The sequence below is a fragment of the Gobius niger genome (genome assembly GCF_951799975.1).
Source record: "Gobius niger genome assembly, chromosome: 8".
Classification (NCBI taxonomy): Eukaryota; Metazoa; Chordata; class Actinopteri; order Gobiiformes; family Gobiidae; genus Gobius; species Gobius niger.
This window is the reverse complement of record NC_136859.1, coordinates 12976757-12994677: the sequence shown is the minus strand read 5'-3', so window position 1 is coordinate 12994677 and position 17921 is coordinate 12976757. Positions and strand designations below refer to the sequence as shown.

The 17921-nt window shown below is 43.3% G+C and overlaps 1 protein-coding gene across 1 annotated transcript in view; it reads left to right on the top strand.

Moving 5' to 3' along the window:
- Nucleotides 1-1857: 1857 nt before the first annotated feature.
- The window catches only part of kcnn3 (potassium intermediate/small conductance calcium-activated channel, subfamily N, member 3), an 84767-nt gene continuing 68703 nt past the window's right edge, over nucleotides 1858-17921 (top strand). Inside the window, exons 1-2 of the mRNA XM_079560929.1 lie at nucleotides 1858-2391; nucleotides 2939-4018. Coding sequence (XP_079417055.1) covers nucleotides 2353-2391; nucleotides 2939-4018 — 1119 coding nt within the window. The 5' untranslated portion in view covers nucleotides 1858-2352. The remainder of the gene's footprint in view (nucleotides 2392-2938; nucleotides 4019-17921) is intronic.

Here is a 17921-nt window from a genome sequence, read left to right as displayed (position 1 = left end):
GTCTCCACTGAAATTGAACCTATTTGTTTACACTACCTGGAGACTCGCCTTATCAGACTAGTCTCAGACCAGTCTTTAGGCCAGTGAGATAGGCCCTTTACATACAGTAACCACAACATTTTCCCCAATAATTTTGGTTTAGTCCTAAAAATGCGTGTTTCCCAAACAGGAGTATGGGGACCTTTGGTTGTACCGATAGTTAAAATACAAGAAATAGTCGGTGTTCCATTCAGCCCCATTCATAGTAATGGTCCCGAGTCGTCTGTGAAACTTACATGGCTGCTCTATCTCCTCCTATGCAGCCTGTTCCTTAAAAGGGCAATAAGGAAGCTTCATGGGGCTCGCGGGGCAGGCGGAACCTCCACAGAACTCCATTGACAGGCTCTGGAGCCAGTCAATGCACTGAAAAGGCTTCCACTTTTTAGTGCTGGTGTACAAAATATGCTTAAAAATATTTCACCTGGTCCAGCGTTGTCACATGGGTCATAGGTTTATAGAAAAAATAAAACTCTTTGGAGCCAGGCTTTTAAGCTGTTCTAGGATCTGAAGTCCCATTAGAATCCTGTCTGCCAAGTGTCTTTTGGAGTTGCCCCTGGCCACAAGGGGGTGGTATTACAGCCACGTCAGCTCCCCGCCATGAGGACCATAGACAAGTGCATTCCTCGCCCATTGGTTGTAACCACTGCACTTAGCAGGGGGTACTTGGAATTATTTCAAGTTAAACAAAAGAAAAGTGAAACTGAGTCGAATTTCAATATTAATTTAAAAGGAGTTTGTTATATCTATGTTTTTCAGTAAAAGGTTTCATTTTGAGAGTATTTTAGCCTCATTTTGAACATTACACACTGTGAAACACTGAATAATCTTAGTTTAGTTGGTCACTTTGTAATAATATTGGCAAGATCCTCGAGGTAGGAGGGACTCGGAGAATAAATGAATGACACAAGTGGTACGCGTTGCAAGACCAAAAAGGTTGGGAACCACGGCTTTAGACCAGTATTCCCCAACCGGGGGCACTGGGGGGCACCTCATAAAAAAAAGTGAAAGTGAGTTGTATTTTAGTATTGCTTTCAAATAAAGGTGTAACAATGATTTTCATTAAAAGGTTTTACTTTGAGTATTCAGCTTCATTTTGAACACGACACTAACCACTGGATAGATGGATGTTTCATTAACAGGATCCTCGAGGTACTTGGGAGCATAAATGACTCTCCCTCCCCCTGGTATAAACAAATGAAGGCTATAAAAAGTTTGATTTTCAATTCAACCCTCTTCCCAAGCATATTTAAAATAAAGCATGCTTTCATTGAGATGGTGGACCAAGGAAAAGAACATAGATGTCAGACTTAAATAAGACAACAGGGGCCTATTAGAAAAATCACTCTACCTGGAGCGGCTCTTTGGCACCTTCCAAAATATCACCAGCTACTTCCTGTTCCCGCAGACGCCGCGTGTCTTGGCACTTCCACCTCTTCACCATATGCTGCGGGATTGGCGCTAAAACCTAATAAAGCATATTATCATGTCGTTCCGAAGGTTCACAACACGGAATCGCGCGTATGTTGAGCATATGTGAGTCGGAGATTCTGTTGACATTAAAGTCATCTGTAACAGGTGCCATAAAAGCAGTTTAGCTTATAGTTTTTTTTTTGCCTAGCGTTTAGATACATTTGCTTTCTGTCCAGCACATACAAAACTATGAACTTTTATGTAAATCGAGCTTAAATATTGGTTGTTACCTTTGAAGTTTTCGTTTTTTAAGGGTCTCCACCTGTTTTACGCGCTTTTTTCCCACTCGCGCTAGTGTCCAATGAAAGCGCGCGGCGATGTTAGAGGCGGAGAAAGAGGCAGAGAAGTTGGCGGAGAGAGTGAGAGAGAGGGGGATCTGGAGAGACAGTGAGCTGGAAATTGCCTGGAACTCGTTGGAGACTTAAACCATAGACTTATTTGCGTTAAGTCTCCATCTTCGCCTTTCCACCCTTTTTTTTTCTTCCCATGGCTGCTTCATGTTGCCACATATTAATTTGATTTCGCCACAGGTTGACAGGTTGGGTCGATTTAATCCACGCATCATGGATTATTCCTTTTCTTTATTGTAGTAATGTAGATCGTCACTGAGCGGATCGAAATGGGAACGGTCGATTGATTCCAATTTTGGAGAGAGAAATCCAGAGATTGCGTTCACAGTCTGTCAGAGCGACGGCGGTAACATCTGTAGGGAGCGGAGAGACGCGCACATCCGAGGCACACACCGAAACCTGTGGAGGGTCTGCGCGAGAGGAGGCAACCACGGAGGGGAAGATGTCAACACGAAAAAGAAAAAGTGCTGTTTTTCCAAGCTGCCAGTGACTGATGACAACTAACCTGGGGACAGGGGCTGTGAGAAAAGAGGTACGTTACAGGGAGGAGGGGGAAAGTGTCTGTTATATCATACTGAAAGTAGGTTATGGTTTTGGATCACTGATATTATGACAAGTTGTGGTTCAATGCACAGCCAAAGTCATGGTATAGCTCCTGCTCGCAGAAGTGGGTGATGTTTTTTTTTTTTTTTTTTGCCCTAGTCTGTGTGCCTGATCTTATTTGCATGAGCCAGAGGGATTTGCACCAGCCCCGTGGCTAACAACAGTGTAACACAGATGACATTTTATGGCATGGATGGCTGGGAGCAGAGTGGGATGTAAGAGGAACAGAGGATACGGGGAACAGTACAAGGGCAGTGAAGGCTCAGAGTAGTCAGATATGACACAAGGGAAGCATATTCTTTAATAATGACCTCGCATTATGTAGTGTGTCTTTGTTAAAGTCATTGTTTTATCTCTCTCTATTTCCTCTTTGTTTTCATAGGCCTGTAGGTTTTACATATTATCTTCGATACTGTACTTTGTGTTGTCTCGGTCTCCTTTGCTCACACTGATCCTGGTTTCTTGTTGTTGTGCAGACAGGTGAAAGAACTATGGAGCCTCCTCCCTCACTCAGCCTGGCCTTGTTGGGAGGCAGTGAGGATGAGGACCAGCGCTTCCTCCTTCCACTGGGCACTCTTCCCCATCCTGCCAGCGCTGGCAACCAACCGGGATCAAACCACTCCAACCACATGGGTGGTTCAAGTCTGGACCGCCTAAATGGCAGCACCCCGTCCCCATCCCCTGCCACGCCCAGTTTACCCCCATCATCGCTTCCCAAGCTCCCGCTGTCCTCTGGAGCTCAGCCACTGCCCCCACCCATCCCCAATGCACTGCACCCCACCAGCACCCCGCTGTCCTCCTGCCTGGGCTCCCAACACAGTCTGAGCGGAGATAACTCACCTGTTTACAACGCCCTGTACTACTCGTCCCACTCGCCCTCCATGGAGCGTGAGCGGGACAGGGAACGCGAGCGGGACAGAGAGAGGGGCTCCAAACACAGACAGGCCAGTCCCCTGGTACACCGGCGGGACAGTAACCCCTTCACTGAGATTGCCATGAGCTCCTGTAAGTACACAGGTGGGGTCATGAAGCCACTGAGTCGGCTTAGCGCCTCCCGCAGGAACCTGATCGAGTCAGACAGCAGTAGTGAGACAAAGGAGGGCGGAGTTTCTGCTGTTGCCGGAGCAGCGGCCCAGGACAGACAGAGAGACACCCCTCACACTTCCACGACCCATCAGCCACCACTTCAGAGCCCCCCAGAGATTGTGATTTCATCCAAAGAAGACTCGCCATACCTCAGAGCTGGCTATGACATTTCCGATTCCACGTCCAACCAGATGTCAATTTACCATCAGAACCATGCCTTGGTGGAGAGCAGGCGGGCCCAACCCGGGCGGGGCAGCCGGCAAGGAATGGGGAGTGTGAGCTCAGGGCCCAGGGGCAGCACCTCCAAGGCATCAAAACGCAAAAACCAAAACATTGGCTACAAACTGGGCCACCGCAGAGCACTGTTTGAGAAGAGGAAGAGGCTCAGTGACTATGCCCTTATCTTCGGGATGTTTGGCATCGTCGTCATGGTGATAGAGACGGAGCTGTCGTGGGGCGTGTACACAAAGGTGAGGAGGAGGGTCAATTACAGGGGCTCTTGACTCAACACCTTGGCACTAATTTATATTTCAATCTGACAGAGTAATTCTGAGCTTTCAGGCTTACAATGAAGTGAACACTCAATTAATGGCAGCCAGTGTTTGAAGGGAGCATTTTCCACACTGTGAGTTTCTAATGAAAAACCACATTCTGACTGTGTTCATTTATTCAGTGCTGTGTAAATTGATGCTCCTGCCTCTTTAGCTAACTTTAGCAATGACTTGCTGTGTCCAAAGCCACGTTTAGACTTGTGCAGTGGTATTAGAAAATTGTCTCTTAGTCATTAGTGTAACATTTAGTAGGAGTAATAGGAATGAATCAATGGAACATCAATATTGATCGATATGAGTATTTTAGCCTTTCTCCAGATACATATGAACTAGCAGTGACACAGAGGACTTCTTTCAACAATATAGTGCATTCCTAAGTTGGTGTTTTCTTCCCCGGAAACATCTTTCTCATTATACCCCCGGGTTTTCTATAGCTGAAGTGAGTTGCACTGGCACAGCATTTTCCTTATGTAATTATTGTATGTGGAAGTTGCTGTGTTTGACAAGTTAATAGCTGCATTCATGATTGCTTTGGAACGTCTAGTGAGAGCCACACCAGACTACATTTGGAGGCTAGTGTCTTCTAATGACCATCCATGTCAGTTGCTGCTTCTGGGTGATGTAATACAATGATGTAGAGGACATGGGGGGCATATTATCCGTGGGAGGCCGGGATCTCATTTGTCTGTGTAATGGGGGGTGTAATAAGCTATATTGGCCTCTGGCTTCGATTGTCTGTTTATTTGGGTTGTGTATGTGTTTGTGTTTTACATATTTATGGGGCCTTAAAATGGACTTGCGGTAACTCGAGGGCAACAGATTGAAACCGCACTTTTTGACTGGACTTAGGGTGACGAGTTTAATTAGCTTTTAATTGGGATAAGGTCAGGGTAAGCGGTAGAAAGTGTGAGAAAAGAATTAGTGGTATAGAAAGATAAATGTTTATGTTTGCACATTTCAAAATTTCATGTTGATAGATCTTGATTTTGTTTTAGAAACCAATTGTTAAGGGTTTTAATGATATGGTACATGAGATTTGAAGTAAACCCTGGCTTAACACAAACCAAGCTGATTATTCAGACTCGCCATACTTGTAGATTTCGTCATCCCTGGTCAGGGTAAATTTTGGATATAGTTTGAAAAGAGTTGTTAGTATAGACCAGAGACATAATAAATAATAGACTGTTTGCTCACTCCTACCCAGCTGTGACGGAGCATGTACCTTAAAAGGGCATAAGGGGCGGGATCTTCACTGTAGACTCGGCCCTCGCGTGACGTGTAGTTCGGTCATAGTCGCACCCGCGCCATTAGCTCTCATGCTAACGGCCTGTCAATCAAAGTCTGGCCATTAGCATACGAGATTTCTATAATGTACCATAAGAAAGCAGGCTTTTAGTTTTAGGATTTTAGTTGCCTAAAATGTGTGTAAAGTGCAAGGCTTTCTGATGGAAAACTAGCTTGTTTTGCTGCCCATATATGGAGGTACTACAGCAATGGCGGACAATGCCGGCCCCCAGCGTCGTGGTCGTAAAGCAGTGCAACCAGCGGCCATTGGTATAGACGGATAAAAATAGTATTTCCTCCATTATTTTGTTGTGCCCAGAAGAGAGGTTTGCCTTTCCTTCGCTAATAAACTCCAAACATTACTTCACTGTTTGTGGATCGCTAGTCATGTGCAGTGGGGGAGTAACAGGTTGCCTATTAGTTAAAAAAAAAAAGGTGTGCCTCCATTTTCCCTTTGTAGTACACTCCAGCCCTGCGCTTATTACTTCATAAAATTGTTTTGGAGCACTATTTTATAAATTAAATCCTCCCTAGCTTGTTTCCTGCTGTTTATCTTTCTATCTCTCTATCTCGCATCCGTTTTGTTGATGTCCCTTTGCTTCCTCGCTCCCTCCACTCCTGTGCTCATGCAGTGGGCGTCTGAGTGGAGGAGTGTGTGAAGAACAGCGGTTATTGGGCCAGACATAAAAGGCTGTTCAGAAGAAGAGAACATCTAACAAAAACGCCTCATTTTATGAGCTTTAACCATGTTGTAATAGCCTGCTGAGCCAGCCACTCCAACTTATCTAAATGTGTCTAGAACAGGGGTCTCCAACCTTTTTTACCTGGCGAGCTACTTATACAGAACAAAACCGTCAGAGAGCTGCTTTTGCCTGCCAGACTTGTGTAACTAGCGACTGAGGTGTTAGAAGCTAAGGTATTCTAACAAAAATACTTGAATGTCCTTATACTTTACCTTATTCAACCTCGTTTGCAGATTCAGTCAAAAATGTTCACACAACAACAACAAAATAAATCTTAAATGTGACTTATCAAGCTTGTGTAGAAATGTAGAAAGCCTTTGGCAAGCTACCAAGAAAGAGCTGGAGAGCTACTGGTTGGAGATCCCTGGTCTAGAATCTCACTCATAGCCAAAGATTTCCACAAGATGTAATAACACCGTATTATTCAGAACTTCAGATCTCTCCCCTCACCCTAACTGCATTTAGTGTTTTACCCATTGCATTGTTCCTCAGTCTTCTGTGTGATTTTACTTTTTTACCCGCGTAATCTGAGGTGCTTGTTTTTATTTGAAGGAAAGTGGGTGACATTATATATCATGTTTATTGCGGCTTGTGTGGTATTATAGAATATGATTATGCACTTTTAGAATGTAGGTTTACTGTCACTGATTTGAAAGTATCTTGAATCTTTAGAGTCAATATTATCGTTTATCGCGATATTTTCCTGCCTCAATGTATCAAACTTCAAAATGTGTTATTGTGACAGGCCTAAATACAATGGACCATGCGTTTCTCTGACTGGCTAATCTACTTGTTAGGCACGCTTTTGTGAACGAATATTTGTCTTTGGACAGAACAGAAAAGATTAGCGTATTTTCCGGATCATAAGGCGCTACCTTTTTCACTCGATTTGCAGCTAATTTATAGATATTTATGGTAATTTATGGCTATTTCTAATGAAGGAACTCCGACTTGAGAGAGAGGCAATAACAGCTCCAAATCTAAACATAAAGTTGTGCATGTGGAAATAGAGATGGAGAGCTGCAGGTGCCACACAGTTCCTTTCGGACGTGTACTCCACTCATCTGCACAATTACTCAGACAGGCGGCCAACCCCATCCCTGTCTGTGTCTACCTCTGTCCACGGTGTAACGTGTATCGTAGCTTCAGGTGTAAAATAAATGCGATTGATTCTCTCACCACTGAAACTGTATGGAGGGACAAAGCGAACCGCAGGCTAAATTAATCAAAAGCCAGCCTCGAGCAATTCACCATGGACCCAGCTCCCAAGAAACTCCCGAGGCCCTGTGCGCAGACAGGCCGAGGAGGGCGGCTCTAAACACGGCCACACTCCCGCTGTGCAGGCAGCGTTTCAGTTTGACTGAACACACGCGGGCTTAAATTATAATCTAATTTATAAACGTTTAAGTTCCTAACACACTTAAATAAAAGTAAATGTACCTGTAGGCCACTGTTCTCTTGGAATATTTGACGGTGCACAAAGAGAAAAGTCTTGTATTTGCAGTGAGCTGATGGCGCTTGCAACAGCATGGGAGCTGAGGTTTATCGCCTAGAGCAGCCTATTATGTAACATAAAAAAAAATCTTTATACAGGTTTAGTCCGAAAATTCGGGTAGTCTGGTTGATCGGACTAATGTTTGAGCTTTCCTCATAGTCTGCTGCAAACAAACAAACAAACAAAAAACAAAAACATTCTTCCATCTGCTGACGTCATGAGGTGGTGCTCCTCTGTGTTTTCAAACTCTAGACAGACATTCACATGTCAAAATGCGTCCACTTCAGAGCATTTTTTTTGCCAGTAGCTGACTGATATTGTTTAGCTTTCTGTCAACCATCAACCATTCATAGTTGAGATGTTTTCTATGCACAGAAGTTATGATTGAGCCATACATGCACATTTTTTAACCTTATGAAATAGGGCTGCTTGATTATTGAAAAAATAATAATAATCACAATTATTTTAGTCATAATTGAAATCACGATTATTCAAACAATTATTTGTTGCCTTTAAAAAAAAAGTCTTTATTTTGTTTATACATTTATTGATAAAAAAAAACAAAAAACTATGCTGAATATTTTCTGTTTTCTGAACAGTGATAAAAGTACAAATGATTTCAAGTTTGCCTCGATTAAGGGGAGGTCTCTGTTTCACACCTGCCCCCTGCTGGCCAGCTCGCACACCTGCGCAAGTAAACTGAGCAGCGCGGCTTGATGACATCATCACACAGCGCTGTTTGTTTTTATGTCAGGCCAAAGCATGAGCCATGGCACGTGAAATGCGAAGGGAAAATAATCCCAGCGCTTTGTAAAAAAAATTATTATGCTAATTTTGTAATCGTTTAGTGTAATAATCAAAATTGTAATCGAATTTCGATAAATTGCACAGCCCTATTATGAAACACAGAATACTAAGGTGTCTAAAGCAATTGTATAACTAGGCATGTTATAGGACCTTTCAGTTCTTAAGCTACTACTGGTGCATTTCCCACGGCTAGAGTCAGGCTCTGTCGATAGGGATTGATGGACAGGTGCAAATTGAAGCCATAAGTGCGCGCCCTAGCCTTGCTTTATTGATAAATGGATGCTCATTAAGATATCTTCTCAGGCAGTTGATGAAAAATAGCATTTTAAACGTCTGCCTGTCTGACTCTTTCAGACAGTATGATCAAAAATCCAGCTTCCAGACGCACTCTGCCAGATCCTCTGTTTTATCTAGTTTTTTTGGTGCAACTCCAACTCATACCGGAGTTGCACCAGACAGTTCGAGCCCTCACTTAGATAATTGAGGTGGAAAGAAGCCCGTCGGTTTGTTGTGAGAAATGGAACGAAATAGTGAGGATGAAAGGGGAGAGCGCAAAAGGAAGATGGATGAGAATGCACACGTAATGACCAGCCCCGCGCAGCACTTTAAATATGTGCTGTGGGGGAAGCCGTCACTGATTTCTACCATTGATTATTGATAATTTCACTGCCACAGTAATTTGTTATGTACAGTTTGTGCAATCAAGATGAACAGAACACGCCACAATGTTTGCAATGAAACAAATCAGTTTACATTGAAACTGACTTGTCACAAACACATTTTAATGTAACAAAAACAAGTCTGGGCTGCACAAGATTGGCTTGAAGTGCATATTTTGAACATGTCCAGTGGTTAAGGCTGCTGCACGGTGTTCTATTCCCAGTGTCGTGGCTTTGGTCCCAGCTCCGACAGTTTACTGGATGTCTCTCTGAGCTGCCGTGCCAAATAAAACCTGCAGGCTGAAAAGAAAAGAATGACATGCACTTCAGAATTTACACCGCCTCCTGGAGTTAACAAACTGTTCTGATGTGTGGTTGCTGTAGTTGGTCAGGTCTATGTTCAGCAACACTCTGAGCCCAAAGAGTGAGATCAGATGCACATCCTGAATGACCCGGTTATTCCATCAATGGATTTCTTCTTCTCTAATGGCACGGGCATATTCCAAGATGACAATGCCAGGATTCATCAGGCTCACATTGTGAAAGAGTGGTTCAGGGAGCATGAGACATCATTGTCACACATGGATTGGCTAGTCTCGCCAACCAGACCCCGCTTCTTTACAGAAGAGGGTCTGGCAACGCTCCATTGCGCGCTTTCAAAGGAAGTGACGCAGCGATATGGAGCCTACCGACCAATCAGAGCAGCTCCCTGAACGGGCGTCACGTTGTTGCGCCTTTGTTTTGTAGTTTTTCAACACAACGACTTCACGTTATGCTCCGGTATGCTTGTATTCTTAAGTTTTTCTGACATTAAGGTCAGCACACACTACACGACTATTCCAGTCGTAAACGATTTTATATAGAATGGGGGGTCCACACTACACGACTGGATTCAGTGCGATTTTCGAACGTCTGGGGTTCACACTTAGCGACTGAGAATCGTAAGAGCGAACACACTACACGATTCTGACAAACAGCTGATGTTTTATAACACTGTCTGTCCTCTCTACGGCTTCCAAAACTGACCCCAAATCCGCAAAAATAGGTCTGTGTTTGTGAGCGTGGGATAACGTGTGCGGGTACCGATTGGTCAACGGTGTCAACAATGTCACAACACCGCAGCGCTAGCTTACTGCTACTACGAAGCTTCAACTTGGCTATAGTTCTGTCACATGGAGATAAAAGTTGGCGAGAGGAAGAAGCGGGACGTATTTCAGTGGATTTAATAAGAAAAGGAGACGGGCGTCAATCTCAGGATGGAGGAGATAACGGAGGAGACGGAGGAGAAAGCGGGGAGGTGAAGCTAAACAGTTCGTCTCCAAACACAGTAAGTGCCGCTAAACTCTGTTCGTGGTTGAAATGTAGCTGGAAAAGGTGGCTGTCGTGAACTTTTGGTGATATAAAGTTGTGCTGTTTCGTGTGTGGGGCTGTGGCCATGAAATGAGTTGTTTGTGCCGCTGGTTTAACAGAGAAGTGAAATAAGGAGGCGCGGCGGTGTTTTTCTGTCTTTATATCACTCTGTCATTCACATTCGGGGTAAAATCACCCACGTTTCTCCCGTGCGTCCATAATCGGGCTTAAAAATCAAACATATTTGATTTCCTACGACTGAAGTCTAGTCACGTCTTTCTACCGCCCACACTACACGATTTGAACAGTCGCCCAAACAACACGACCCGACTCTGTGTGACTGCCTTCGACTAGACGCGACTCGAGAAGAGCGAAATCGGGCATAAAAGTCGTGTAGTGTGTGCTGACAGAAGTCATTTACTGAACTCCGTGTGGCAGGGAGCGCCATTATTAATGTCCGAATGACTACAAATTTCTTGTGACTGTTTCTGTCGTCACATCCGCTATGTTCTCATTGGCTGCTATGCGCTTCGGTTGTCCCACATTAGTCCCGCCTCAAGCAGTAGCTTTTCTACGACAGGGTCGCCAGACTAGTCTCCTGTTTATTAATTAATAAACATCGGAGATTAGTCTGGATGCCAGGCTATGGATTGGCCACAACAGAGTCCAGATTTTAACCCCATTGAGAATGTTTGGGATGTGCTGGAGAAGGCTTTGCACAGTGGTCGCACTCTCCCATCATCAATACAAGATCTTGGTGAAAAAGTATTCATTACGGACGCTTATTGTAACAATGCCACAGTGAATGCTTGCTGTAATCAAAGCTAAAGGCGGTCCAATGAAATATTAAAGCGTGTGACCTTTTTTTAAATGAGGCAGTGTATTTGTTCTCTTGAAAGTGGGCCTTCAGGTGGGTGTCAATTGGTCAGGGGCCTGTTTTTTCATTACGTTACCATGCAATGCAATGTGTTGTGACCTCCCTCTCTCCTCAATAAAGTACCATCTTATCTTATCTTGTCTTATATTATTAGCTGGATACGAGCGATCGCGATGTCGTCACATCAGGGGGACCTGGATGCATCAGCTGTTGCCAACCATTCACCAAAACATCTGGCGACATCGATCGCTCGTATTAAAGCAGTACTAAGTAACTCTTGCCCCTAGAGGCCATAAGTGCAACTGCAGGTGTTGTATCAAGTTGCGATTTTTTTACTTATTAATTGTCTGTGAGAGTAAATACTACGCTGACAGAAAAGGCGAAGGGAGAGAGGGATATTGTACATCCAATGACACAATGGAAATATTTTTTTTCACTCAAACTTGGCTGTAAATACTGTTTAAAGTGGCGCTAGCCCGCAGTTAGCTTTGCCTATTAGCCTGTTAGCTTCTTCTTCATGATTCTATTACTGTGGATTGGGGCCTCCAACCTGTTGGCAGTGAAGTTGCAATTGTGGTTTTCTGGCCAGAGACACCAGGGGGAGATGAAAGACCCCCCCAATCCTCCCATTAACACTTGTATTACTCCCAGAGGGCCTACGGAAAGGATTTATTAAGGTAAACCAGTTACTTAGTATTGCTTTGAATTATATGTATTTGGGTCGCCATGTGTCATGCTAAGTTGAAGGTCGGTGCCAAGAAACCCATTTGGGGGTTATATTATTTTACAAAGCATTTGCTCATGTGCAAAGCGAGTAGCACGTGCAAAAGTGGATCAGCAGCAGAGTTATTTATGCATTTATTACTCACGTAGCATTCTAAATGACCCCCTTTGAGTCCCAATGGAGACTCATTATTTAGTTGTTTTCAGAGAGCCGTATATTACCTAAATCATTGCAGTCTATATGATTTGACAGTGGTTTCGATTCAATTGCAATCATTGGTGCAGCCCCACAGGCTTGCACAACGGTACACAGAACTGCTGTTAAAATAGATGTTGCCCTTCAGAGGCTATTATTGACAGTCAGCCTAAAGAAGTGGTGTCGGACTTTATGGGGAAATCTAATAGTCGCGGATCATTTTTCATCAATGAAAGTATGTAGGTGTATACTTAGCCTGTTAACGGCTCTGTAAGACAGCGTGTCTCGACAATAGCTTTTGCCCCCATTGTAAACTGTGAAGATAAGAGCAACCTCCAATCACTTGCGCATTTTTCAGAAAGTCCAGTGGCTTTATAGCACGCTTTCAAAAATAGAGCTGCAAGAATGGACCTATATATGGCGGCGTGTGCGAGTTTGCCAGACCAAGACAGAGACCTCGTTCGTGACTGTGGGCGTACATAAGCACTTTGTAACAACAGTATACTAGCAGCAGTATATGTTACATTCATTCACTTTATGCCTCATCTGTAGGGCCTGCACTGAACAATTAATCTTGTGTGTTCATGATGTGTTTATTTCATGTTTAACTTTGTTTGTAGCATATGGCAAGTTTATTTGTAGAGCAAAATTCTTACACAAGGCATATCTTTTTAGATCCAATGACACCAATAGACTTTCTTGCCATCTTTTCCAATAGTCACGCTGCAGTTCCCTCTCAAAAACACTTTTATGAGCTACTATTATAGCTTTTATTACATCAGGGTTGAGAGCGGGCGGGGGGTTTCTGATGTGACATATGCTTCTATCCGAGAATAACTGTAGCCCCCTCGGACACCTGGGACCTGAGCATGTGCCCCTGCCGTTGTCAAATCAATACATCACTTCTTAATGTTCCACGTGGCACATCTCGGCCCCCCGACTGTGCTCTGTGCGTTCGAGGCCTGACATGGAGCAGAGCTATTCTCAGGCCGCACACAGCTGTTGTCAACCTCACTTGTTACAGTGATGGGGGACACATTTGATGCTTTGACAAACAGATGGGTGTTGGGAGTGAAATCGAGGGACGGTGTTATTTACCGCACTTCGATAACAATAGGACATGAGGGTAAGAAGTGCTGATAATCACGGATTGTTCAAGTTAATAACGCTGACACAAATGTGCTGCAAATGTTATCTAACAACTATAGTCGACCATTGAGATTTTTTGTCAAATTGCCCCCCATTTTTTTTTCCTGTTCTATTGTTTGTTTATTCAAGACAATTATCTTTTTGAGCGACAAAGCAATGCAAATTTGTTCGGCTGCACATTTCTGCATAATTCTAATGGTTTGCAATAACATGGCTTCATCATTGTTATCGAGAAAGTCCCCAAAAGCATTGAGATATTTTGTCAATATCACCCAGCCCGAGTTGCCGTTCGATCTGTTGTTTTGTATTGACATCCCCACATTTTTTTAAACAGCTATTTGGATTTGCTTCATAGGTCATATACAGGTTTGAGTTTAGCTGCCCTCATTTTCCAATCTCTTTCTTCTTGATTATCCCCCGTGTTTTTCTTTTTATTCCGCCCGGATGCATTTTAAATACATCTTCATTTCCCAGAGGGTGCCATTGCCATCTCAGCAGGCCTACAGCGTCTTCCTTCCATCCCTCCGCGAAACCACACTCCATCCCTTTCCTCTGTCGACCGCCCTTATCTGTGACATTTTTCACAGACATTTACAGCGGGACCTTTGCAGACCTTTCTCTAGTTGGCCACTTATAGAGACTGCTCAGAGCACTGCTACAGAACATGAGAATCGTCAGGGAGTAAACGCCACCATATTCTCTAAAGGAGCCATCATAAATCTCAGCGCTCTGCTCTTGCCCACACTCCTGATCACAGCTCGCAGAGGGATGCCAGTGGCGCCACAAGATATATCGCTATCCAACTGAAATTGCAATTTGAATGATCGCAATTTGCAAACGCAGCGTTTTTTTTAGGTAATATGTTTTGCACTCTGCAGTGAACTTAAACCCAGTTGTTTAGACCTCTATAAAAGTGTTGTGAATTGTCCATCCGTACCAAGCGCTCCCCTAATCAGCGAGATACTGTATCAGCAGTGCTTTTTAGGCAGTGGATTATCAAAAGCTTAGGGAGGACGCTAGGGCTTTGCAATTAATCAAGATTTAATTACAATTTCGATTGTTACACTTTTACACGATTGCAAAAATAGCATAATCGAGAAAAAGCGATTATTAAAGATGGCCTGCTCATTGTCCATCCAAAGCACAGAAAGTCCCTCCTGCATGGTTTGTGTGATGCGTCTGATCGGCTGAACGACCTTGCAGAGTGATAGAACTATTGTGTTTGTCGTGGATCATTTGAATAATTTTTATAAATAGCTCTTGAGATAACACTACTGATAAGTGCTCACCTTTTGCTATCAGGAGAACAGAAGTTTAGAAGCCTCGATATCCGTTGCCCAGGCGCTGGTTGGGCAGAAGAGTCTAAAACTCTTCTTCAGGAGCAGATCTCACAAATGCAGCTCAAAGCAAACTCGTATTATTTCATGCCGCTGGGATGATTGTTTTTGTTCCCTCCGCATTTCACGTGCTAATGGCAAATGCTTTGGTCCGACATAAACAAACAGCGCTGTGTGATGATGTCATCAGGTCACACACTTGGTTTGCTTGGACAGGTGTGCGGGCTGGCCAGCAGGGGGCAGGTGAGACAGGGATGTCTCAATAGAGGATTAGTTTAGAAATGTGAGCATATTTAATATAATTTGGGCTTTTTTAATTGTCCAAAGAAGCTATAAATTTTGGTATCACTTTATTTTACACAACCTTGATACATTGTACCTAACTAAATTTAGTACAATGTAGTGTGCTCTGTAATCTGTAATAATTTGTACCTATGTAGTGCGTACACAATGGAATAACTTCTATTAGTACTTTGTAAGTACATAATGTAATAGGACACGAGACCCTTAGGGTTTGGGCTTAAGGTTAGGGTTAGAATGATGTTTTATTACATTATGTATCTACAAACTACAAATAATTATTATTTAATTGTGTATCTAGCCCATAGGTACAATTTATTACATATTGTTACAAAGCCCATTACATTGTACTAAATTTAGTTTGTACAAGGTACAATGTATCAAGGATAGTGTAAAAGAAAGTGTTACCTTTCTATAATCTTTTGTTTAGTTGCCTTTTGTCAAAGCAGAGCATCCCCACAGAGACTCGCTGGTGATGTCCCTCAAAGTTGTTAATGAGGTCTGCAGAGGCGAGCCCCCTCACAGTAAAGTATTATTTAGTACGACTGGGACGATACAGTTTTGTCGTGATTGTCCCAGCCCAACTGTACAGAGCTATTTTCACCAATCCATCAAATGCAGACACGCGATTACTGAAGGGTCCATGTTGAATGCAGGTCATGTGACGCCAGTCTCAGCCAATCGTCACACACAATTGATACAGTGTGACGTGATCCCATACGCCCCATCGTGATCATCTGCATCTCCAGTTTGTGAATGTGACGACACAACGTATACCAGATTAAAAGGCACACAATTAAATACAGTACGGGCTTGAATTTTGTTTTATTTATCCAGTGAAATGTTGTGCAATATGGCTTTAAAACATCAGATGTAATTGAAATTGTCATACTTGATACACTTTTCCAGAATTATTCAGCCCATCACCATATTCTCTCGGCACTTCCTCACTTCCCCACACTCCTGATCACAGAGGGACTCCCTGCACCCCTGGGCCTATACTGACTAACAGGTACAGGTACAGAAATCTGCTCATTTCACTCCCAGTAACAAGGCTAGGCACCCTGTCTCCGAATGTGTGATCGCGTTGGTACACATGGGCGTTTTCCCTGTTGCATCATCTTCCTGTAAACATTATCGTCATTGAGTATGTGACAACTCCTCCGTGGATACAGCAGCCTATAGATTAGCGTGTGTATGTTTGCAGCCCTGTCACATTAGTGCCCCTAGTTGCACCTGCTTATTATGTGCGCGCTCCTATTTCCCTTTGTGCTGATTTAATTGAGTGCGCTGTAATGGACGTGTAAAGTTAATATTTGTGTCTACGGGTGTGCGCACGTGTGTTGGTCCTGCGAGGTGTCTGAGCTTCTCTGTCTGCTGCCTGTTTCCCTGGAGACTGATTGCGAGAAGGCTGTGCTCTGACAGGAAGAGACCCCAAGGCCAACGCCGTACTGCACACACACACCTGCGCTCACAGTCCAGTCCAAAGTCCCCAAAAACCCGAAGCCCGTGCCCAAATCATTGAGCTGCGGAGAGTCAGTTGGCCGTGTGCGTGTTTGCTCACATCCGTGTCAACAAGGGTGAGGTCGGGATAGTCGGGCAAAGGCCTCCCTCCATCATCCTGTTTTATCTGTGTCTCTTTGAGCCTGCTGATTGAACTGAAACTGCTCAAAAGCTCATTAACTCTGCGTGATTTCTGCCGAGGCATCGATCAAAACATACAAACACGATTAGACAAAAGCATCAGAGGAAGATACGGACTCAAAGCACATAATAGACAGGTTCATGTTTTGCCCAGTAGCTTTTGTGGGATGGTAAATGCCTTGCTGAATATCTAAATGGTTTGCGTTCCATAACATTCCAAAGAGCCTATAGTTTAATATTGAGGTGGAGGAATTGCCAGAATTATTTGGTAAAATCCAGATGTTTTCCGCTGTTGTCAACCCATCAACCACATTTAGGTCAAAACCTAGTTAGAAATCATACAGACCTTTTGAGGTTTGACTTCAGATACAAATTAGCGTATGAAAGTGGCCTAAATGCTAACTCAAATTCAGTTTTTGCTTTTTGTGTGGTTGGATACACACCAAATGGCCACTTAACATGATTTTATAAGATGGTAATGATATAGAAACCACAGCAATTATATAAATGCAATGAAAAGGACAAAACATACCTCACCATACATCAGTATTGGTCCTAGCTTCCCCATTTATTTGTATGGGGATGGAACGTTCAATTTAAATGGGTCCGGGTTAACAAAATGTAAACATTTGCAGGAAAAGGCTCAGATAGATAAAAGCATTTGTATTATTTCTATGGTAAAATTAGCCTTTTAATTGTCAAAATGTGTATATGTATGGTTGATATCAATATGTTTAATGAGCCTATCCACTTAAAAGAAATCTGGAATATGTTATTCAGTCACACAGAATATGATTAATATGACTAGGTGTGGACCCAGATCTCAACAAAAATGATCAGGTTCAGCAATATCTTTCCAAAACAATAGACACATATAGAGTTATACTGGACTCTGACCTTCCCCTGAAATCATGACATCAAATTGAATTCATCCTGTTACCTGTGTATGTGTATGTTGCTGCATCAGTGCACTGTTGTTTAATCAATGAACAGGTGAAAATGTCCGTTTCACATAAACAACTTTCCAACACTTCAGAGCCCGGTCCTCGCTGGTTGCCTGGCAACCTGACAGCAGTGACAAGACAACAGGATGAGCTGTTTACTCCGAAACAGTGTCTTCTCTAATCAATGAATGAATCCACAGGAACCAGCACAAGTGATTAATAATGTTCATTACTCTATTGTCAAAACATGAATATTCATATGCTACGTACGCCATTAGTGTATTCATTGAATGAAACCAGAGACGCCAACCGTA